Below are 24,723 nucleotides of genomic sequence, written 5' to 3'. Positions count from 1 at the left end.
TCGTAGACTGTCGGCATCTACAAGGGCCGACATATCCAGTACCGAGCAGGCCTGGACTGCCAGCCGATCCTGCTTCTGAACCTACGGATATCTCTTCAGTCTGACGGGACAGGCCTACAACTGGGAGATACCGATTTTCTCAGTTCGCCCGGTATTAGTGTCAAGTTGCCGCGGCTACGTGGGTAGGAGGGTACGCCCTCTTTACAAGGGCCTTACAGATCCAGAAAGCTATGCAGTTGTTGCGGTAAGCGGAGCTAATTAGGCCATCCCCACTATCTCAGTGAGGGACTGGTTGTTCTGTTTTCTTTCTGGTGCGGTGGCTGAATGGTCCTCTTTGGCCTATTCTCTGTCTCAATTCCCTGAACCAGTTCCTAAAGCTACCTGGGCTCAGGAGGAAATCCCTATGCTCCATCATACGATGTTTGGAACCTGGGGACTTTAGGGTATCACTGGATATACAGGACGCGTGCCTACGGGTACTTACAGAGACCTTTCCTCAGCATGGGCTGAGGTTTGCTGTATCACAGCAACACTTACAATTTTTCGGGCTCTGCCTGTTGGGACTGTCCTCAGCCCCACAGGGGTTTACCAGCGTTTTGGATTTTCTGACAGTTCTTCTGTTCAGTATATCCCAATGCTCCTGTACCTGGACGGCCTCCTGCTCTTAGCGGGATCACCGGGGTACTTTACGGCCAGGTCAGGATGACTGTGGCTTCTTCGGGGTGCAGACGTTTAATCAACGGGGAAAAAGTCCTCCCTGCATCCCTCTCTGGGTATTCTTCATCTAGGATCCCTGCTGGATTCTCAGAATCTGAGAATTCTTCTGGCGTAAGACGGAATCTCCTCTCTTCCATTAGGAGTACATGTTTATCTGCGCAGTCGACAGATGTCTTTACACTCTGGGATGCATGGTGGAATGGGCTCAGTTCCATTCCAGGCCTTTCCATAATTGGCTCATCTCCAGATGGAATGAGTTTTTTCTGTCGGATAACTGTTCAAACGATGATGCTCTCTCCGGAGGCAAGTCGGTCCCTGTCCGGGTGGCTATGGCCATCTCGTCCAGGGTTTTCTTTGCTAGGGACAGTGTCTGGATCGAATCCTTTTCAGTGCAGTTGGACGTCTGTCGATTCCACCCTGTCAATTAACTTACTCTGGCATAACTCTTGTTTCCCGGTGAACCTGAAAAGGTTCAGTCCGACAGGGTCAGGACAGTGGCTTCCTTTTTAGCAACACTGTTCGTTGGGTGGCAATGACAGGTATGTCACATATTCGGACATAGTTCGAGGGTCTCCTCCCGACCATCTCGGCAGCGTTCATTTCAGGAGCTCTCCATTGGGAAGCGGGAGTCCTCAGCCGTCACGACGTGCATCCCGGGGACTAGTCTCTTCCCCAAGAGAGGTTTCATCTCCTGGTGAGCAGGGGGGGCCCCCCTGAGGTGACCCTCATGGCCTTCTGACTTTATCACACTATGGTGTTACAGTCCAGCTCTGGGGATTCTGAAGCAAACTTCAGCGACTCTTTGTCGGTGAAGTGGTCCTTCCACTTTGTGTACCTGTGTTCTCCGGTCTCCCTTCTTCCTCGAGGTCTTTGGAAGTGTTTTCAATCGAGACGGAGATGCTTTCCTGCTGGTGGCTCCTGATTGCCCCAGATGTCAGGGGTACTTGGATCTTCGGAGTCTCTACATCGATACTCCATCCCTGATGCTTCACTGCCCGGACCTGTTGTCTCAGGGTCCTTGGTTTTGCCTTGGACCTGGGTCGTTTGTCTTTGACTGTGTCCTTACAGTGGTCTTACGGCTTCCCTGGCTTTGTCATCGTTGGAATGATTAGAGCACATGGATCAGCTTTTGCTGGGACCTACCACAAACTGTGGCAGCCATAAATCTTATGGTATTGTACCTGTCGATACAATCCTCCGGTGTCCAGGATTTCCAGATATTCTGGCATTCCTTCCGGCTGGCTTGGGTTTCACACTTGGCCTGGTCTTCCTGACAGTGCGGATCTCTACACTGTCAGTATGGTTAAGATATGGAATTGCTCCACTCTGGTATCCAGTTCATCCTTTGGAGTGTTTTCTTGATTATGCCTCCATTTGTCCTCCCTAGGGACTCCTTGGGAGTAAGTAGTGGTTCTTCGTTACCTGCGGGGACAGTCAATGGAACCGCTGGTTGTGATAGTAATTACATGGTCTATTGCTTAGGCTCTCTCTTTCTCTCAGGGTGTTTATATCAACCAGGAGAGTGTCTGAATTGGGAGCGTTCTCATGTGGCTCCCTCTTCTGGAGGGCATCATGTCAGGGTGGGAGTTGCTCTCGCCCTGTGTTTCTTCTTAGTGGTTTTCAGGTTCCATATTCTGGAACTTATGGTACGGCCATTCTGTCCCCAGTCCTCTCGGCTGGTGTGGCCTCATTGACTGTGGTCTGGCCTCTTTGGATTTATGTGATCCGTTCAGGTTCCTTACGGAAATCGGACTCCTTATTGGTGGTCTGAGATTTCTGGTTTTCACAGGAAAGGATGGCCGGCCTATAACCAAATGTTGGCTTGGATGGCCTCGTAGGTCTTCCTCAGGGGCCTACCCATGGGTAGGCCTTCCTGTTGTTGATGCTTGTTTTTTCTCGGGCCATGTGACCCTCGTGTGCGGCTCGCTGTGGCGCCTCGGCTGTTTTGCCTTACTAGGTGGCCACGTGGTCTTCTGTCCACACCTTTTTAAGGTTCTAGGCATTGGTTTCCTTTGCCTCTCAGGATGCTTCCTTTTTGGCGACGGATTCTCCTCTCAGCACAGGAGCGTCCCCACCCTTGGTTGAACTGCTTTGGGACATCCCCAAGGTCAACCCTGTGGACCCCCTATGGACCCTGAAGTAGAAAACAAGAGATATGGTAAGAACTTACCTTTGTTATCTCTGTTTCTACGAAGTCCATAGGGTCCACAGGGCGCCCGCCCTGACGCACCTGGCTTCATATGGGCTGTGTGGCTGGTCACCGGTTTTCCGTCTCCCATTTCGGTGAGTATGGTTATTGAGTGTTCCAGTTTTCTCTCTCTCTTTCTCTCCTCCTCCGGCCTTTGGCTACTTACAAACTGAGGTGCCTCTGGCTTGGGGGTGGGGTTATAGGGAGAGTGGACCCAGTGCATCCTGGGAGCTAAAAGCTTTAACTGCGTGGTGCCCGGATTTGGTTCCCAACCTATACCCCAAGGTCAACCCTGTGGACCCTATGGACTTCGTAGAAACAGAGATAACAAAGGTAAGTTCTTACCATATCTCTTGTTATGTATGTATATATATATATATATATATATATATATATATATATATATATATATATATATATATATATATATATATATATATATATATATATATATATATATAATATTTGGGATAGAGAGGGAGGGCTTACTTTCAGGACTATAATCCTGTCTATATATTTGGGACAGAGAGGGCTTACTTTCAGAACTATAGTTACTCGCACATTTTTGTAGGCGTTACGTAGGAGAAAACAAGCAAAAATAGATTTGAAGAAAGTCTCTTGGATGTTTATAAAACTCGCGCAGCCCCACTAAATGTCACTATCTAGCTCACCTAAGTAGTGTTTTCTTTTAGTAATTTTTTCCTTTGATGTATTTCAAATATAAAACTAGATTTTCCCCTATTGCCTGTACTAAGTGATCCAATCCCAAATACATCTGTTAGTAGCATACAGAGAAGATACTAATCTGTCCATCTAACATAAATATATTGGTGCCTCCTGGTAGAGGAGACCTGACTTAGGCCTCCTCTGTACCACCTTTAGTTGGGTCACAGTGTTTCCCTTGATGATGTGGATGGCCTAGTGCTTATGTATTAGTTGTACAGAGACCAGGGGTCAGGAACTAAACTGCCATTATTCAGAGCCTACAGATGGTGGGTCTCACAACCATCATCTTCCATGGACCTTTTCAAATGTCCAGTTGTGAATGTTTTTTTTTTTTTTTTAAATTTTGGCACCGGGGTTTATTACGAACTGATTAATTGGGTCAGTAGTTCTCATTTTTTCCATGAAGAGACACTGATGTAGACAACCAAATAAAGTGACATCTAGTTGGGTTTTGCAGTCTGCCGGGGCTGAGCATTTATTCCTCATTCTCCTCTTTGTCCTCCACAGTATTTGGCCTTCCAGGACCTCATGCTCCTCTCTCAGTATTCACCATCACGACGACAGGAAGTGTTTAGCCTCAGTCAACCGGGTATCTGCTACAGAGATGGTGCATTTGTTGTCATGAGATTGACAGGCAGACTGTATACTAATATATCTATGTGTGGTTCCTATATTATGACAGGAGGCCATCCCCACAATTGGGCTGCAATCTCCAAGGAATGCCTGAATGTCTTAAACAATTTAACATCAAGACTAGTGGCGTACCAGGAAGCCGCTGCCAGCAACGGACGTGTGAGACTGTCGTCTTCCTCTCTAGAGTTGAGGAAATCCTCTAGCAGCTCAGGTGATCCTTCCTGCTGTATCATTATTTCTTCAGGGTCCATAAGGGGGGGTCCACAGGGATACCATGGAGAAATGTGGTTGGAGTGATCCAGCCACCAAACAGTTAAGCTTTCAGCTCCCAGGATGCCTCAGGTCCTCCTCCACATATACCCCACCCCTGGCCACAGGATTTCCATTTTTTGTTGGTGCTGCAGGATTCAGACGCCCCTTTATAACGGGGACTGCTCAGACAATCTCAAGCTTTTTATTTTATGGTTTATTTATTTTTACTTCAGAGCAAGCAGCACTAGGCGTCCTAAAGGACGCCTGTGCTGCTGTTCCACCTACCCCCGCCAGCTCCGCAAAACCAGTAACCGGACTTGTGATTTCGGTGAGCACCAGCAGTGCTTGGCTAGCGGCGATGCTGGGACCCGGGACTGCAGCCGGAAGCACGGTGACGCAGGTAAGGTGGTTCCCCGCTCGCTGGCAGTCTGTACCTCTGGCGGTTGGAGACCTGCCGGAGTTTGCTGTAGTGGGGCGGCCACTGCGTCTGCTTCCCCACTAGACCATCGGGGCAAGTCAGTTTGACTCACGGAGACAGTGGCGGCAGCCATGTTATAAGGCCAGCGCACCCGAGGCATTACAGCATAGGGGAGGTAGGCTCTCCCCGGCAGCCTCTCCCCCAGCCCAGACACCGATACAGCTGATTTTCCCGCGTCTGGGTTGCTGCTCCTCCCCTCCTCCTGTATATGAGACGCCCAGCGACCACTATCAGTGCTCTGCTGAAGCTGCTGGTCTCAGGAGGTTTTGGGTCTAGTCTCCCTGTATAGCTCTCCCCATAGGCCAGGTTATACAGCACTCAAAATCCTACCAAGCTTTGTGTTTTGAGTAGTTGATTCAGGGCCCATTGCAAGCATATTGTATATGACTTTTACTAGCTATGCTGTGTTACTGCCTTTATTTCCTGTACTGGCAGGTATAACTATCACTGCTATTTCTCCTCAACCCTTGCTACTGCTACAGGTGTGTGGGGAGTAATGTATTTTTTTACTTGTGAAGGCAGTCACCCAAGATAAAGAACATAAAACTGTTTGCTTTTATGATCAGCCTCTGAAATATATCTGATAAAATGCTTTTGTACATGAGCTACTTCACTATCTCTATAGAGTCCAATGTTCGTGCAGGTGACTGTGGTATGTTTCTCCAACATGTAATCTATAACTTGATTTGACTAATCCTCTGTTTCATTGGGCTCTGGGCATGTGTATTAAGTTTTCCGTAATATTTATTTTGAGGTATTGAGCTCTGCCATTCACGATGATGTGCTGTCCTGTTCCTTCCGTACTGCTAGGGCATCTCTGACCGATCTTACTGTACTAGGCATATGATTACAGCCCAGTAAAGAGACTGGAATACTTGGCCTGTGCTAGTGACCTCACCATGGATGCGGGTGTACTGTAAGATGCTGTCTATACCCATAATTTCCTGACGGAACTCACTTTCTTGTAAAGCTGGGTACACACTAGATGACCTGTGTACCCGGCCGTCGGCAGATGCGACATATCGTGCGGTCCGTACACGCCATGCGATTTGGTGAACAACCGCACAATGTCATTTCCCTGCCACATCCCACCACTTCCAAATGCATCAGTCAGATCTTCAGGTTGAGCAGCATGTACGGCAGATCTGAAGATGCGATGGACGTGAGAGCAGGCATAGTGCATACAACACTGGACGATTTAATTGATTTTTTTGTTCCGATCCATCGGAATCGGCAAATCGTTTAAAAAAAAAATAGTTTAGTGTGTACCCAGCTTTAGGGCAAATCCTGAACTCCAGGTTATGCAGTGTCTGGAAATTCAGGGCTCCTTTGATGTCTGTGAAATTGGTAATTTGTATGTCTGCATTATGTCTCCGCTGCACATACAACTTAGGGGCCAGCATATGTCATGGGAGATGTGATATATCTGAAAGACATATCGTACACTTCTGCGTGTGTGTACACGACCGTCTCATATGCTGGCCACATGGGCCGGCGGCCATGACATCACAACCTGACCAGCATATTTAAATGCCCACCCAGTTGTGCTAGACTGGCCAGACATACTGTGTGGTTGATTGGTAAGTGGGGATGCTTACTAAAATCCGCACTCAGTCGGTGGGGCCGTTGCCGTAGTGCGTACCTCCCATTACTCGGAGATAGCCTTTGTGGTGACGGGCAGCGCTGCTGTAGTAGTCAACCACATTACTGCAAACCTTTGTGTTGACGCAGTATGGTTTCTTTTCACGTGTTGGATATGGCTGATAGTTTTCTATATGAAGCAAAATGAGTGCATCATTTTAACTAGGGTTTTTCTTTGAACAGCAGACACTGCCCTTGGTATAGGGATATAATTGATATGGCATTGAATTCTAAATTTGTTCAGACAGCCTATGTGCGTCCTCAGTTATCTGTCACCCATAAACCATTTTGTACGATCACCCACACAGTTATGGTGTGAATGGCTAAAGTGATTACTGTTAGACCAAACGGAGTTACTGAGCTTCTAGGCGACTGTTCGCTGTCCACTTATGCTCGAGCTTGTATTTTGAAAATCCCTGGAGACCTACAGGTTGTTCAGGCCTATTCTAGACCTTCAGCCTCTGCCTCTCATAGCTAAGAACTATTCATTATTATTTATAGTGGCTTTAAAGGTTCCTCCTGTCCAGAATTGAGCTACAGATGTGCCCACATCCATCCATCCTCTGTGCGCTACAAGTCACGCTACACATATCGCGGGAGCTCAGTGTGACTTGGTAGCGCCGAGCGTTTTATTGTGCGTCTTTTTACCTTCAAATGTGTCTTATTCGCACAGCGATGCAATTAGATAGCACAAGCTTCTGCTGATTAAAATGATATGCAGCATGCCTATGTTCTCTGTGCGTCTGCGGGTGTATCTGCATGCGAAATGCTACGTCACAGTTTCAGCAGCTGTGTCACTGTAACGTAGTGTTTAGCATAGTTCGGGCGCTAATGGATCCCCCAGGGCTATCCAATTAGCCCCGAAGTCTTCCTAACGCCGGCACTTTATCGGGGCTTTTTTTTCGGGCCCTGATATGTCCTGAAATATAATCCACGATAATCGAAGTTTTTTTGACCCTTAAAATCGCGAGAACACATAGGTCCGTGAGCTTATCGCGGATCCTATGCGTTTTCGGGAGATCCTATTATTTCGTTCAACATAATAGGATAGGGTGAAAAATAACATTGTCGAAAAACGGGGATAATTCCAGTTTGGCGCCGATCGCGGGGATCAATTAGCACTCGAACAACATTCGGGGCTAATTGGATACCGTTCTTAAAGGTAAAAAGACGCACAAAAAGATGCTCAGCGCTACTGAGTCACACCACGGCATGGCTCGACTAGAAGGGCTGTTTAGCGTGCCAGGAGGCTAGATGTGTGTGGACTCATCTGTACAGTAATCATCTTCCTTCTTCCCAGTGTCATAGGCCCGTATTCAATTAAGGAGTGAAAAGTCCATGCTAGACTTTTCGCTCCACATCGGAGCTTTTCGGGGGATAAAGTATCGGGCGCTTGCCCGCTTTATCCCCGTATTCAATTTGGAGCCGGCGAAAACAGGAGCCTGTGGAAAGGTAAGGATCGGGAAAAATAGGGGAATTTTCGGGAATTAATCCTGGGACACCCCTAATGATGTCCAGACATGGGGGATCACTGTGGGTACCCCCGTTTAGCCCTGCAGAATGTGTTCTACATTTTCAAATAGCCGCGCAGGTGTTTTTTTCCCGACATTAAAGAAGTGTTGTAGAAGAGCACTTAGGGGTTTTTTTTTGTTTTAAAAAGTGGTCCCATCAAATTTGGGGAACATGAAAATGGTTACAAGCATATTTTTAAGTCCCTAAACTAATTTTTTTTAAATTCTGCAAAAATGCACCTGCTGCTAATATCCTATTCTACAAAATACCTGCCGCATACTTACAGAATACCCCCGTACCTATTGCGATATTTTTAAACACTGTTGCCCATTTTATATTTTTTTTCCCCGAAATTAAAATAATTTTTTTGGGGTGTCCCTATTTTTTTTAAAATAACTTTTTTTTTTTTTGAGACAGTTTCGTTTTTTAGGGGCTATTCCCAGGGGTGCAGGCTATTTTTTTAAAGTCTGCACCCCTAAACCCCACTTTTTTTCGCCATGTAAAACATGGTGAAAAGTTCTCCCTGTTTTTTTTTTTTAAAAGACTTTTTGAACCTGCGAAAAGTCTTTGAAATTGAATACGGGGATAATTGAAATAGGCGAAAATGACGTCATCGGCGATAAATTATTGCCGATTCCGACTTTTCGCAGCCTACTTGAATACCCCCCATAATCTCCATTTAGTCTCCCTTACAGCTGACCTCAAACTCTGTCCAGTTCTCCAAGCCCACTGCCTTGTCATACCTCACTTCATGGGCCATATTCAAGTAGACTCTTCACCTGGTTTTTTACTTTTTGTGAAAATTTAGCCTAAGAAGTTTTCGCCTAATTCAATTCCAGGACAATTTCGCCTAAGCGGAAACTCGATGCATTGAATTTGCCAAAAAAGATTCTCCAATCAATAGCATGTGAAAAGAAATTCAAAATCTTTATTTTGGGGCGTAAACGTGGGGAAACGACTCAGAACCCTTGGGACAGCCCCCCCAAAAAACCTAAAACCTAAGAACACCCCAAAAAAGACATAATTTTTGGGATGAAAATTTAAAAAGTGGGGGGGACAAGCATAAAAACTAGCGAAATAAGCTTCTTGGGGGGCTGCAAGGATGGGTCAGGTGTTTTTGGGATTGCAGGTGCATGCAGCAGGTGGCTTTTTCACATTTTTAAAAAGTTCACTTTAGAGACCTAAAAACATGCTAGCACCCATTTTCATGTACCCCAAATTTGACAGGACTACTTATTTTCACCAAAAATTGCTGCTTAATGCCATTCACCACTTTTACAAAGACGATAATAGCAAGCAATTTACACAACTTAAGTACCCAAAATAGTTATATTAGGGCTATTAGTACACATCTATATTGATTCCCTATGTTATAGTATCTTTTTTTGGGGTACAGACTGATTTCCCCAATTCTTTCAGTACTTTTTGCCTATTTCCGTTTTCGCCTGTTTAGCAATTAGGCGAAAAGCGGGACGCGCATGGAATGATTTAGCCTCTGAAACAGGCGAATGAGGCAAAAAAGTCGGACAGGCAAAAATTTTCCGACTTTTAGCCTCTAATTGAATACCCTTCCATGTCTTCACTTCACTGCACACACATCCACCCCCTCATCCTGTCCTGTCACCTGCAGTCACGCTCCTCTTTCTCAGTGTGTCCTGAATGGCAAGGCTGATCTTCCTGTCTTGTTGTCCCACACCTGCTGCTGTGCAAATTCTTACTCTGGCTTATCATTACCTTCAGAATCCCATTCATTCTCCTGGCCCTCACTGACTCCTCCCCTGCTTAGTGATTGTGGTGTAATAGTAACATAAGTGGAAAGGTTGGATTTTTTTACGTCTTTCTAAAACCATTTTTTTTAATAAGCTCCTGTTTACTTAGTTCTCATAATAATTATATTGATCATCAAATGGGATATTGAATACATTTGTCCAGAAGGGTAACACACACCTATCTTGCAGCCTTTTCAATTATCTCCACTTACAATACGTTCTGCACCATGGGCAGGAACTTGGATCTCCATAAAACTTCCAAAACTTATCTACCTACAGGGACCCTACACCTCTCTGGGATGCTAATTTGGTCCTGGACATAATGCAACATCCTCATTTTGTTCATCACTACATGTAGTGTCTACATGAATGTGTTGCATGGGTAGGCTGTCTGCGTGCGTGTCAGTGTCTAGCTCAGCTCTGGTCTGTGTTACCTGTCTGACACCTGGTGATTTCCAACACTCTACCTGATGGCATTCTTCTAAGTATAGGACTGTTTACTTCTCTGCACTCTCTTGCTCAATGCTAGGTCTGTGCCATCAGCCTTGACCAAGTCTGTCCATTTGTGGGATGTTCTGTTTGGCACCCACACTGTAAGGCCATATGTCTCAATTAATTGACAAACTTTTGTAATGCCCACGTTGTCATTTTAAGAGTGATGGTTGTCAGTCACAGATCTCCAGGCTGTGGGGCCTTTCACACTTCTGTTTCTCTTCCTTTTTCTCTCTACCTTTGGTGGGGTGGGGTGGGGTGGAGTGGGGTCACAACTTTAATGTTGTCCACCCAATGAGTAGTGGAGGAACACACTGAAGTCATCTGCCTCCAATTATTAGGCAGGTCTTGTGTATGCTAGGTAACCCCCTTACTGTATTAGTCAAATACTGCTCATTTTTGAAAAGTATTCCTATTGATCTGTATAACTGACTTGGTGAAGGGCCAACAAGGCCTAAATATTTTTTTGTGTGAAACTGCACAATATTTAGTGCATATATAATATAGCACAAAATAACACTACCCATTGGCTGGGAAAAAGGGTCATAAAAGCTCAGAATCTCCCAGGCCAGTGCCCTTTCTGTACTGCAGGGCTACATGCTTAGAATCTCCCAGGCCAGTGCCCTTACCGTACTGCAGGGCTACATGCTGAGAATCACCCAGGACAGTGCCCTTACCGTACTGCAGGGCTACATGCTGAGAATCACACAGGACAGTGCCCTTACCGTACTGCAGGGCTACATGCTGAGAATCACCCAGGACAGTGCCCTTTCTGTACTGCAGGGCTATATGCTGAGAATCACCCAGGACAGTGCCCTTTCTGTACTGCAGGGCTACATGCTTAGAATCTCCCAGGCCAGTGCCCTTACCGTACTGCAGGGCTACATGCTTAGAATCACACAGGACAGTGCCCTTACCGTACTGCAGGGCTACATGCTGAGAATCACCCAGGACAGTGCCCTTTCTGTACTGCAGGGCTATATGCTGAGAATCACCCAGGCCAGTGCCCTTACCGTACTGCAGGGCTATATGCTGAGAATCACCCAGGACAGTGCCCTTACCGTACTGCAGGGCTACATGCTGAGAATCACCCAGGACAGTGCCCTTTCTGTACTGCAGGGCTATATGCTGAGAATCACCCAGGACAGTGCCCTTTCTGTACTGCAGGGCTACATGCTTAGAATCTCCCAGACCAGTGCCCTTACCGTACTGCAGGGCTACATGCTGAGAATCACCCAGGACAGTGCCCTTACCGTACTGCAGGGCTACATGCTTAGAATCTCCCAGGCCAGTGCCCTTACCGTACTGCAGGGCACCATGCTGAGAATCACCCAGGACAGTGCCCTTACCGTACTGCAGGGCTACATGCTTAGAATCACACAGGACAGTGCCCTTACCGTACTGCAGGGCTACATGCTGAGAATCACACAGGACAGTGCCCTTACCGTACTGCAGGGCTACATGCTTAGAATCACACAGGACAGTGCCCTTACCGTACTGCAGGGCTACATGCTGAGAATCACACAGGACAGTGCCCTTACCGTACTGCAGGGCTACATGATTAGAATCACACAGGCCAGTGCCCTTACCGTACTGCAGGGCTACATGCTGAGAATCTCCCAGGCCAGTGCCCTTACCGTACTGCAGGGCTACATGATTAGAATCACCTGGGACATATCCCTTACCGTACTACAGGGCTACATGCTGAGAATCACCCAGGCCGGTCCCCTTACCATACTACAGAGCTACATGCTTGGAGTCACCCAGGCCCGTGCCCTTACCGTATTGCAGGGCTACATACTCATAATCTCTCAGGCCATGGCCATTACCGTAATGCAGGGCTACATGCTCCAAGGCCAGTGCCCTTACCGTACTACACTTTTATAATATGCTGTATATTTACTGGCATTTGTTCACTTTTCTCTGATAGAACTTGAACAGGCATTATAAAATGTTTAGTGTTTTTCGTTTTGGCCTGATTCTTGTTTTACAGGCACATCCCTCATTGAAGACTCTGTTGACCATTCACAAAAAGTGATTGCTGCTGCTGAGACCCCCATACCCTCCCTACTAAAGGCCTCCGTGTCTCTCAGAGCTCCTTGGGACGCTGGTAGTCCTTTTTCTTCCCCTGTAGTGGGTCACATCTCTGCTCTAAAAGACCAGAATTCGCCATGGCATGGATCTGTCCAGAGCCCGCACAATATCAGGAGAGGTGCAAAGCTGTGGACATGTGGCTCGGGTGAGCACGTGTGCTTATTTTGTCATTCTCTCTGAGTGAAGGTGGATTACTTAATGAGTTGGTCAATTTCATGTATCCACCTGTGGTTCTGTTTCACTGACCTGTAGTCCTGGGGTTATCTCCTAAACATTAATTATACTCACTGACTGACTTCTCAGTACACAGAATAAATCTGGTAGTTGAAAGATGCTTTTTGGACTTTTTTTCAGCCTAACCTTTACATGTGTTTGTTAGACATCCAGAGGAATGGCTTGGAAGTATCTTCTCTATCCAAGGCAAGCCCCAGCCCTGGCAGCACTAGTGAGGAGCAGAGAGTCCTGTATGCATGGTTCCAGAGCAAGCGGGAACAAGTAAGTGATAAATGTGAGCAGCACATTTTATATGCAGAGCTTGGTACCTGAGCCATGCCAATGATGGAACATCTTCTGTTGGAAAAACTGGTAGAAAAGTGTTTCCCAAGTGGGTGCCTGCGAATAATGGCAGAAACATTTAGGGCCTTTTTTTGTCAACGAGCTTCTATTATTCACAACGAGTGATAAAATTTGTTGCGTATAATAAGTGGAGTTCCAGCCATTATTTAAACAGATGACAGGAGCTGATTGGCTGGAGCACCATTATCATACGCAACACGTTTCATCACTCGTGAATGATAAAACTTGTTGATAGATCAGGCCCTAAAATACTATAGTATATGTTTTAATGTTTATTTTGTGATCTGTATGTTTTATTTATTCTTCAGGGTCCATAGGGATCCACGGGGATACCATGGGGGATATTATGGTTGGGGACCATGCACCAAACAGTTAAAGCTTCAGCTCCCAGGATGACTTGGGTCCTCTTCCATATATACTCCGCCTCTAGCCATAGGACTTCAGTTGTTCGTTTGGTGCCGGCAGGATCAAGACGCACCTTTTGTAAAGGGACTGCACAGACAGTCCTAACCTTTTATTTTAGTTCTTCTTTTCTTATGTTTGAGTCAGCCGTGCTCAGCGTCTGTATTAGGAGGCAGATAATGCGACTCCATCTACCACCACCGGGCTGCAACATCAGTAACTGGGCTGGTGATTTTGGCGGGTCGCGGTTGAGCTTGCAAGCAGCAATGCTGAGATCCGGACTTCAACCGGACGCACGGATATGTCGAGTAAGGCGATTTCTCGTTTATGGGAATCGCGCACGGCAGTCCTTGCTTCTGTTGTCACACGCACCATAAACCGCTGCTGTCAGGGCCCGGGATTGTCCGCATCCTCACTACACCACCGGGGCCTTATCGTCTGACGCCGGGGATCGGCAGCAGACGCTTCTGCTGCCACAAGGCCAGCGTGCCTGGCTGGTTAACGCAGCTTAGGGGAGGTAGGCGCTCCCCCGGCAACTCCTTCCCTGACCTAGATGCAGTCCCTATGAAGGGTTTCGCAGTCTGGGTTGCTCAGTCTACCCTCTGTGTATAGAGACGCTCACGGTCCACGTTCTGTGCGACCTGTAGCCATTGGTCTCAGTAGGGTTTAGGTCAGTGTGTCTGTATACCTCTCCCTTGGTTAAGGTATATAGTGCTGTATATTCCTACCATTCCTTTGTGTTTGTGTAGTTGATTTAGAGTGGATTGTAAATTTATTACATATGCATTGTATGTGATTGTTTGCTAGCTGCTCTTCTTCCCCAGGGTCTAGCTTGGGCCTAGAATGTTTTTCTTTAATCCACACCTCAATAAAACCAAAGTTATATACTCTCAAAAGAAGTCATATGGTTTAGTGTAATGAGTTTTTAATGCTTCATATCTACTATTATATAATAACTATGAATTGCTTTTTATTTTCACTAAATGGTTTTAATTTCCTGCTTTGTAGATAAAACACTTCTTGTCCAAGCGCGTCCTGATCATGTACCTATTCAGCAAGGTGAGCGTGGATGAGAGCCAGCATGCCTTGTGCGCAATGTTTGTTTTCTGAATGTAAATTATGATGCAGACATAATTAACACTTTTGTAGACATGACATGAATTTCATCAAAACATACCAAACCCGTTGGTGCATACGATAAGGGATGTTAGTATGTAAATACATATTACATTAAACTGAGAGCCTGGACTCCGCTAAGTAAAATTAAACCAACTATGTGCAGCTCCTGCACACGTATGTATGACCGCCTCCACCAAACACAAGAGATCTTACATGTAAATATTAACAAAAAGCAATTCTATTAAAACCACAATAACAGCCCAGAAAGGATACTGTTCCTCTACGAGAATTGTGGGATTCATTTTTTTTATTTTTATTTTTTTACGCTTTTAAATCAATGTTTTGTGTTTTTTTGACCTTTTTTCAAACGATAACCTAACACATAAGTAACGAGATAAATTTACAGCAGATCAAATATGCCGCAGCGGCACATGGTAAGGTAGGCACAAGCTGATGCATATGAATACAGAGAAATAAGAACGATCAGCATACAATCCCAGTGATATACAATGCAGTAATACCTATAACAGAGTTTCCCAAACTCTGCCATTACAGTCCAGGTTTTAAGGATATCCATGCTTGAGCACAGGTGACTTAATTAGTATCTCTAAACCATCTGGACTCAAGCATGGATATCATTCTGAGTTTCGTTGGCAGAAAATGATGGTGGGTGTTAGAGAGGAGCGAAAAGGAAGAATCTCCTACTCTTTATCTAAACATTTAGGAAGAGGCATCGCAAGGATCTTCATAGAGGGTGGTGGTGTCCCGCGGGATCAGATTTTATAATATTCTGACGTGGAGTTCCTGCACATGTGGGTGAATTGTTCATGGCCAACCATGTCATTCACCAGTATCGCCCATTTATGAAAACGAGGGTACTTGGGGGGGCTTGCAGGCACTAGCTATTATTTTGTGCAGGGCAAACAATTATACACATATATTGTGATGCAGGACTATCTAGTATGAGATCACAATATACCAAAAGGGCAGGTTTTAGGATAGAGGAGAGGGACATCCACACCAGCATGACATAAACAGTCATAAGATTCAAAACCTGACATAGAATATAAACACATGTACAATAATAAAATGTAATCATAATAAGAAATAGTGAATAGCCATGATAAAGAAAAAGGGGGAATGATGTCTGGAACTCACCCACTAGGCAACGCTATGGGAGGATCTCCCAAAAGAATTTTGGTCTCATACCACTGAGTCAGGCGCATACTATGGTGGATCTGGGATTGCGTCGAAATTGGCAGAGTAGCTATAAAACTTTCCCATGTGTCAAAAAAAGAAGAGGCCTTCTTCTCTTTATCGAACATTGTTTCCACCCTGTCCATTCGAAAAATAAAATTCAGCTTCTCCTTATATAATTGAAAATTGATTGGAGATGGGTGTATCCATACTTGTAAAATGCCCTTCTTTGCAGCTGCGCTTATTGCAAGTAATACTTTCCTGCTACCCGGAGTGAGTCTTTGTCCCCTCAGAAATATACCCAGGACAGCCCATTCAAGGGCGAAAGGCACATAGTTGACCAAATGAGTTTCAGCAACCCGCCTTAAGGTGCCCATCCATTAGCTGACATGAAAACGACTGCACGATTACGATATTGTAATCGTGCAGTCGTTTGTCAGTCTGTGATGAGCCTGCACTGAACGAGCAGTCGTTCAGTGCAGGCTCATCAATCATCTGCAAACATGCTCAACCTGACGTTATCGTCGGGTCGTCCAGCATGTTTGCGCAATGATAGATGTCTAAACGTTTTAGACATTTTTGCAAACTATTTATGAACGATCGTTATCGTTCAATCGCTCAACTTAATCGTCTAGAGGATGGGCACCTTTACTCTCCTCCAGAAACCCTGGACCACTGGACATTCCTAAAGGCAGTGATAGAGATCCACCTCCTTCTCTGCACGTCTAGGGCAACTGTGAGAGTCGGATAAACCCATTCTATATCGCCTGTGAGGAGACAAATGGGTCCTATGATATGCGTTTAGGAAAAGCCCGTTATATGTACTGGCGGTCAGTAATGAGCATTTCCCCACCAACCCACGGATTAAATCGTTAGTAGAGAGAGTTGGGAACTGTCAACCATTGGCGCATTCCGTGGCTGACCAAGTCTTCACTAAGAAATTTGTAATAAATAGATATGGCCTTACGATTAGGTTTTGAACTAGAAAAACTTTAGTCTAACTGGTTGTGCCAGTCAGCTTCTGAGAATGCCCACGCCACAGAGGCTATATAATGCTGTGCTTGGAAGTAAGCTGAAGGATAAGCCCGCAGGGTCTCCTATGTTTCTCCGTTGCCTCGAGAAACGTCAGGGGCTGCCTCGAATCTAAGTGTAGCAGATTACTTATATTGTGAACGCCCCCCACCCTCCCTATCGTAAAGGGATAAGCAAATTGCTCAACAACAAGAGATGGACCGCTTTATAAGCATTGAGGCAGAGCTTATGGCACAATGTGCCAGAGGCGTCTAGTTGTCACGGACTTCTGGTGAAACGTTCTGGTCATGAATATGTAGAAAGTATTTTAAAGCCATTGTAGGAAGGAATTGTGATTCCATGGATGTGTTGGCTTAAACCTCCTGATCATGTAGCCAATCAGCCAAAAACCTCCTCAAGGAGGAGTGATTGTAGACAAGAACATTAGGAACATTTATTTCCCCATTAGATTTAAGTTGACATAATTTTCGGAGACTACCGTAATACGGGCCCTAGAAAAGAGTGGAAGAGCTTGTTTATTAATTAAATATCCTTTATGGTAAGGAGAATGGGCAATTCCCGTAGCATATATAGAAGACGGGGAAAGGTCATCATTTTAATAAGAGCAGCCCTAACTAAATACGAGAGGGTCAAATGTTTCCAACCCCTGAGCATTCAAATAATTTGAGATACATTTTTATCATACATCTGAGCAGGATTCTTGGGCAAAAGAATAGTGTCAAACGCCTTATGCGTATCAAGACTAAGATGCATATTCTGGGCATGAGAATCTCTTACTAGAGGCTATTATAGCGGTCAAGGCTATATGAATACCTTTAACCGAGTGCCTACCAGACACAACTCCTAATTGTTAGCAGTTTATGTGGACCAGTGGAAATGGCGCTCCTGGGGATGAGAATCAAAAACTCTTGCAGCCTAGAGCCACTCAAATTCCTTTCACCAAAAAGGAAGAATCTAGTGATACATATAACATTGAGTGAATGGCTCACCGGCGCTTCCCCCTTTTTTCTAATATGTAGTTTTGCAACATCAGACAAGGGATGAAAAAAAACTCCACTTTAATAAACACAACCACCCTCCAATAGGGCAAACAATTGTAAAAAAAAAAAAAAAAAAAAAAATTAAATTCAAAATCCTGGGGTCAAATAGCCCGATGAACACATGGATGACATACAATAATAAAAACAAACAAAATATCAGACATAAAATATTTCATGAATACAAATCTCTTCTAATCCTTAAAGTGCTAGTAACTGATACACTATCTAATAAAGTGCCCGTGCATATGGAATGAATAAAATTCAATTCTATATAGAAAAGAAAAAATAGATTTTTTTCACCATTCAGGATACTATTTTCCTTTCAATATTGTTAACTTTGGGTCCACTTTATGAATAAAGTGTCCGTGCGTATCAAATAATCAAGCCTTGACAAAGACCCAGGAGATGGTCGAAACGCTTTGCCGGCAGTGACTGAGGATTGGAACTATCCGGTATTAGCTTTGGGGCCCATTTACATTTATCCCCTTGTTCAGCCCTCCGGAGTTCCTAGGTCCGGAAGGTAAAGGAGCCACATTCTTCTCCTAATGGTATGAATTTGGCTGATTGATATTTATTTGATACACACGGACACTTTATTCATAAAGTGGACCCATAGTTAACAATATTGAAAGGAAAATAATAATAATTTTCTATATAGAATTTAATTTTATTCATTCCATGTGCAGGGACACTTTATTAGATAGTGTATCCGTTACTAGCACTTTAAGGATTAGAAGCGATTTGTATTCATGAAATATTTTATGTCTGATATTTTGTTTGTTTTTATTATTGTATGTCATCCATGTGTTCATCGGGCTATTTGACCCCAGGATTTAGAATTTTTTTAAAAAAAATTACAATTGTTTGCCCTATTGGAGGGTTGTTGTGTTTATTAAAGTGGATTTTTTTTTTTTTCATCCCTTGTCTGATGTTGGAAGGCTACATATTAGAAAAAGGGGGAAGCGCCAGTGAACCATTCACTCAATGTTCTATGTACAACTCCTAATTGGTGTTCAGTTAAAAGGGAAGGGAAGATTTGTTGCAGACGCGCCTTGATTTTGGCAAGGAGTTTAAAGTCCAAATTCAGCAGCGTAATAGGGCGATATGAGCCAAGTAAATGAGGGTCTTTCTCTGGTTTGGGCAGAAGAATTGTATGGGAGGTATTAAAAGAGGAGAGAGAAGGGGAATGGCGGTGGATGTGCCGAAATAGATCCAGTAGAAGCGGAGATTGTCACCGGAGTAACCATCCGGACCGGGAGCTTTATGAGGAGCCAGGGCCCTTATAGCATCTAGAAGTTCCTTATCAGTAATGTCTGAGTCTAGAATGTTACATTGATCTTGAGAAGGTGTAGGGAGGTGGGCTTAGTCTAACGAGCCTCTGCCGTTCCACATCAACTGATTGAGGGTAATATAGAGTAGAATAATTAGTAAATAATGACAATATAGCCTGCGAATCAGTAACTGGGGATCTAGTGGTGGGATGGAGTACTGCTGTAATATGGTTCCTAGATTTCCGTGATTTGGGTATAGTTGCCAATAAGCGGCCAGCTTTATTGCCCCAACGGTAATATTTATGTTTTAGAGATCTCTAAACTATGTTTCGCCTGAGAGAGAAGGAAGTCTTCCAATAATTGACGGGCTTGTTTATATTGACGCAACTTATCAGGTGATGGATCCAACGTATAGGCAGTGAAAGTTTGGGTAACCGCAGTGCGTAGCGAGGCACAAGTTGCTGACGTCTGGCGTTTACGCTTGGCCATGTAACTAATATGGCCCCGTAACACTGCCTTTGAAGTTTCCCACTTAAGGCCAGGGTTGTCCCAGTGATCAAGATTATTGTCAACAAAGTCAGACCATTTTGACTTGAGAAAAGAGCAGAAATCAGCTGTAGAGGCCAGATGCGTGGGAAATCGACATATATTATAGCAGTAAGGATCTGAGGGAAATATAAGCGTCAGTGAGAAGAGCATGGTCAGAGATTGTGATATCATGCATGCGGGTATTGTAGAGACGAGACATTAGGACATCAGACAATGAAAGGTAGTCTATGTGGGACAAGGAACAGTGTGCTGCTGAAAGATATGTTTATAGGAGCGCTCAGTAGGATTTAATAGACGATGTAGTGCAGTCAGTAGAAATGGGAGTGCCCGCCTTGTGGTAGAAACCGGTCTAGGCGGTGGAGGGGCCTTATCAATTTGGGGATCTAACACTGTATTGAAGTCCCCACCTATGTTTAAAGAGTAATTTTCCCATTATTGTAATAATTTAATTGGTTAAAGAAAGATGGGGCATAGACATTAACAAATGTAAACCGAGAATTTCGAGTACTAGAAATCTATCATGTCTACTATTTTAAATCAGATTGTAGATAAACGGTAGACCCCGTTTGAACAGAAGGGCAACACCCCCGGATTTAGTGCGGTATGGGGCTGCAATACATTAATCTAACCAAGGGACACGAAGGATAGCCTCATCCCCCGTGTGCCCTGTCGTTCTGGACCTAGGCGATGGGCTCTCTCGATTTGGGGCGTGCCCAGTGTGTCAGCCATGTCTAAAGCCAGGAGCAAATCCAAAAAAAGAAAATCGAGAAGTTGTGGGCCCTTATAGGACTCAGGGATTCCAATGAACTGAAGATTGTTTCTACGGTGGCAATTTTCTAAATCATCAATTTTCTCTGAGAGATTGAATGGTGGAGCAATGAGAAGACGTATCTTCCTGAATGGTTTGTTCTCTGTCTACTGTCGCTCAGACAAGAGCTACTGGGTGAAACTGGTCACCAGGCAGTATAGTGGTGAGTCACGGCCAGCCAACAGGCTGTAGCAAACTTAGTGTAGAGATCCTCTGCTGATTTTGCAGTAACAATAGGCAGCTGGAAAACGGGTTATGTATACAGCCGACCAATGCACACGCTGAGTTTCGCGCCAAATGCTCAGCAGGCTTGCAAGCCAATGCTATTAGTAGCCGGACTCCGGTGTAATATCAATCTCCCATGACCAAATGAATATCAAAAGAATCCCCTGTGCTTAGTGATGAAGAGGAGAAGTTAAATTCCCCAATTAAGATCGGATAACAGAGGATGAAGGAGATTTCAGTAGCCTTAGTCAGGAGAGGAACTAAAAGGCGGCCATTCCTGGCGCCCCGCCCGTCGGAAGTCATGTTTCTCATTTTAAAGATACAACACAACCAATGTAATAGTGTGAGAGTTTAATGCTAAACTCTCACATTTTCTCATTTCTCACCCTATTACATTTGATCCTAGGACTTGTTTGCATGCAACATAGCCACAACAGACAGTAGCTGTCATAGAATACAGTTCCCAGTATCTTGTGATCGTCAGATCCATATGTTTTTAATCTGCTAATATGACAAAACCAAAACTACTCTGTACAGTGCTGAGTAATTGGTGGCACTATATAATAAATGATGATGATACACATGCTAGAGAGATAGAAAGTGATTGTATAGGCGCCTGTAGCTTCCATGAATTGTCCCCCCTCTCAGTTGCATAGAATACTACTTGCATAAAGAAGGGGCAAGGTGGCAAAAGGAGATGAACTATAATTAAGAACTTCGGGAAAGTGGGTAACGTGGGCTTATTGGCTTGAAAAATGCAGAGTCATCATGACCGATCCACTTACATTTTCTGAAGTATATTGAAGCATAACCTTTTACTTTTAACTGATCATTCCATGATCTAAATCAGGCCTGGCCACCCTGTGGCTCTCCAGCGGTTGTGAAACTACAAGTTCCAGCATGCACTGCCGCAGTTTTAGCATTCCCTAATAGCAATACTGTGGCAGGTCATGCTGGGACTTGTAGATTCACAACCGCTGCAGAGGGCTCCTGTTGTGCAGCTATAACATTTGCATAGCTTTAAGAACACCCTCTGCATGTATGACTTGGTTTCTGAAATACTTTTTGCTCTCTCTGCAGCACCCAGAGGCTTCTAGTCAGGAATTGTTTGCTGATTCCCAGATTCATATCTGGGCTCTGGAAGGTGAGTGTCTGGGAAAGCGTACGTACCCAGTTCACAGGTTTGGTTTAGTAGAATAATCTCAATTATATTCTACCTTAAACTAGTCAGAATTCCCCTTTCCCAACACCAATGGGGCAGCACAGTAATGTTTGGCCATGCCCATATGCAAATTGGCATAAAATAGTGTTGGCTAGCCCTGATTTCATTACCTTTAGTAATTCTGAGACCTATTTAGCATACCAAAAAATCTGATCTATATAAAACGCTTTCTCTAACGCTCTTTGTTCTGCTCAATCTAACATCATGGAATCCAGGGGTTTTGTGGCTGACTCTTATGAAGTTGGCTGAGCCCATATCTTGCCCTCATCCTACCTGAAACCGGTCTGTAATACTATTTTCTCCTTTCAATCTATTTACCTTTATGGTGTTCCCCCTCCCTACATCATATTTCTTTTTTAATCCCTTAATGACCATGGATAGGTCATCTTTCTGTCAGCCGACCAAATTTCAGTTTTACGTTGTGATTGTTCTACAGAATATATACTGCTTTCTGTACCCCAGCCATGTTTCTTCCCACAGATACTTAACCCAATTAGTGCTGCCCTGGAAAGTTTCCCTTATTTACATTTGCTGGGTTTGGGAGCCTCTGCCTGGTCTTTCCTACTATCAGAATTGCTAGATTACATGTGACAGAGCTAATAGCATCTGGCATCTCCTGAGACCGATCTCCCTTGTAGCAGCAATGTCTGCCTTAAGCTGCATACACATGTAAAGATTCTCTGTCCAACCATCCATCTAGTGAAAGTCTGGTAACGTATGGGAGTAACTGATCATCAATTTGCTCCTAAATGTCAGAAAACAGATGAAAATGGTCGGTCAGACAAGTTTGTTAAATGTTTGATCTAAACAATTTGTTCAAACAACAGTTTTTGTCCATTCTCCAGCTTTTGGGAGCAAATTGCTGATTCTTATTTGCTTTCATACCTTACCAGATTTTCATTCCAACCAATCACCTAGTTGGATATACACCTAATCAACTAAAGCTGGGTACACACCTATACAATCATCGGGCCTTTCATCCCATATCGAGAGAACGGCCATTGGATTGTATAGGTGTGTACACTGTCCCAATGCAGGAGTGTTAGCCGGTAAACGGCTTTTAACGCTTCTGAAACGATAAGGTGGTAACATGTTATGTACAGTTTAATATTAGTCGGTTCGATCTCCCGATCCCATAGAAGCCCGTACACACTGTGTTATGTCTGCACAGTGTGTACGCTGCCGATGGGGTCACACTGGGGACAGACTGCACGGCTGATTGGGACAGTTTTACCTGATCAGCCTGCAATGGTAAAAGTGTGTACCCAGCAATAAATCCCTGCTGACAAAATACATGAACTTAAAACATACACTGAAGTGTCAAAAGTCATTAAATGAAATTGTCATCCCCTCCCACTTACCTGGCTTTCTTCTTCTTCATTTTGTTTTGGAGAGAAGCTTGTGGCATCCTCTAAGCGTTTTGCAAGAGTGGCAGTCTGTCTGTCTGTGTGACTGTCCTAAAGCTGATGAAGGTGGTGGAAAATTGTGTTTACAGTGCCCTGGTTTCACTTAATTGCTTCCCTACTATCTATACACAGTGTATGTCCTCTGCTTCTTAATTCAGGTTTGTCCCATCTAGTGGCAGCTTCATTCTCAGAAGATCGAATGGGTGTGGTACAGACCTCTCTCTCCACCATACTTGCTACGTTTCTGACTCTACAAGAGGTGAGCAGCAAAGCAGTCCGTCCCGTAGCTCCTTGTCTCATTTGTCTGGAAAATGCTATGTTTTGTGAAACGCGTGAAACGCTCTCCTCTGATTTTTTAAAATGCGTCATTGTTCTTTGGACTGTTTCTGTTCCAGGCTGTAGAGAAGCATTTCAAACTTCCACACGCATCTAGCAAACCAGCCAGAATTACAAGTAGTTTAGTAGATTCTTCCTACAAGACGCTGAGGTTTGCTTTACGATCTGCCCTGAAGACTGCAATCTATAGAATAACCACAACTTTCAGGGAACACTTACAGTAAGTTTTCTTTAACAGTAGTAAATCTGTTCAAATAACCATGTGGCAAACACCTTGGGCTGGAGGGCTTGCTACACAGCAGTGTTTACCTCAGTGGATTTAAATATGTATATATAATCTCATACATTTTCTTTCTATTGTAGTGCTGTTCCAGTGTCTACAGAACACAGGAAAAAGCTACAGCAATTCCTTGACTTCAAAGAATGACTGACTGTAAATGGAACATTTCTTGTATGACGGTAACATTTTGTATAATAGTTCTCCCTGGTGACACTTCATGCAGAATCTGAGCATTGGCGAATCATGTGACCAAACTTTCCTCCCAAACATCAAGCACAAGGGCTACTTGTTACAGTGTGACGTTTATTATATTATGAATTATGAGTTCCCGACTTCCTTTGTTTGTGCAATGTTTTTTTTCTGGTCGTCTTTGGCATCTTCCCTGTGTTTTTTTTGTATGTACCTTGTAACTGTTTTTTTAGAAGTGCAATCATCTGTTCAATAATAAAGGTAAAAAGCGATTAAACCAAGTGCAAGGCTGTTCGAACCAACTTTACTTGACTAAATTGAGACCTAATTCTTTGCTGTGTCTTTTTTGACAGTTGTATACATTACATCCAGTGAACAATGTGGAGGGAGTTTGCAGGTACTTGCAGGATTTAGCATGTGGGTTTCTTGTTGGGATGTTCAGGTGATGTGCAGGAAACAGAACACCATGTAAAGGCATGGCACTGCCGCAAATGAAGTGGAAGAAAGATAATGCAGTTGGATTAACACGGGAAATCACTGTTACCAGCATTCCTACCATTGCATGTGTA

General features: G+C 44.3%; 1 protein-coding gene across 2 annotated transcripts in view; it reads left to right on the top strand.

Annotated features, from left to right (window-relative positions):
- NDC1 (NDC1 transmembrane nucleoporin) overlaps window positions 1–24,464 on the top strand; it is a 43,382-nt gene extending 18,918 nt beyond the window's left edge. The window contains exons 10-18 of one of the 2 annotated variants that reach the window (XM_088479307.1): window positions 4,139–4,220; window positions 4,314–4,475; window positions 12,402–12,647; window positions 12,882–12,997; window positions 14,489–14,539; window positions 21,802–21,865; window positions 23,508–23,608; window positions 23,745–23,905; window positions 24,049–24,464. In XM_088479307.1, coding sequence (XP_088335433.1) covers window positions 4,139–4,220; window positions 4,314–4,475; window positions 12,402–12,647; window positions 12,882–12,997; window positions 14,489–14,539; window positions 21,802–21,865; window positions 23,508–23,608; window positions 23,745–23,905; window positions 24,049–24,112 — 1,047 coding nt within the window. In that variant the 3' untranslated portion in view covers window positions 24,113–24,464. The remainder of the gene's footprint in view (window positions 1–4,138; window positions 4,221–4,313; window positions 4,476–12,401; window positions 12,648–12,881; window positions 12,998–14,488; window positions 14,540–21,801; window positions 21,866–23,507; window positions 23,609–23,744; window positions 23,906–24,048) is intronic. The other variant, XM_088479308.1, reaches the window with a different exon arrangement.
- Window positions 24,465–24,723: the final 259 nt, after the last annotated feature.

Source organism: Taudactylus pleione, unplaced genomic scaffold (genome assembly GCF_031769625.1).
Source record: "Taudactylus pleione unplaced genomic scaffold, aTauple2 ptg000230l, whole genome shotgun sequence".
NCBI classification, from domain to species: Eukaryota; Metazoa; Chordata; class Amphibia; order Anura; family Myobatrachidae; genus Taudactylus; species Taudactylus pleione.
This window is presented reverse-complemented; position numbering and strand designations above follow the sequence as displayed.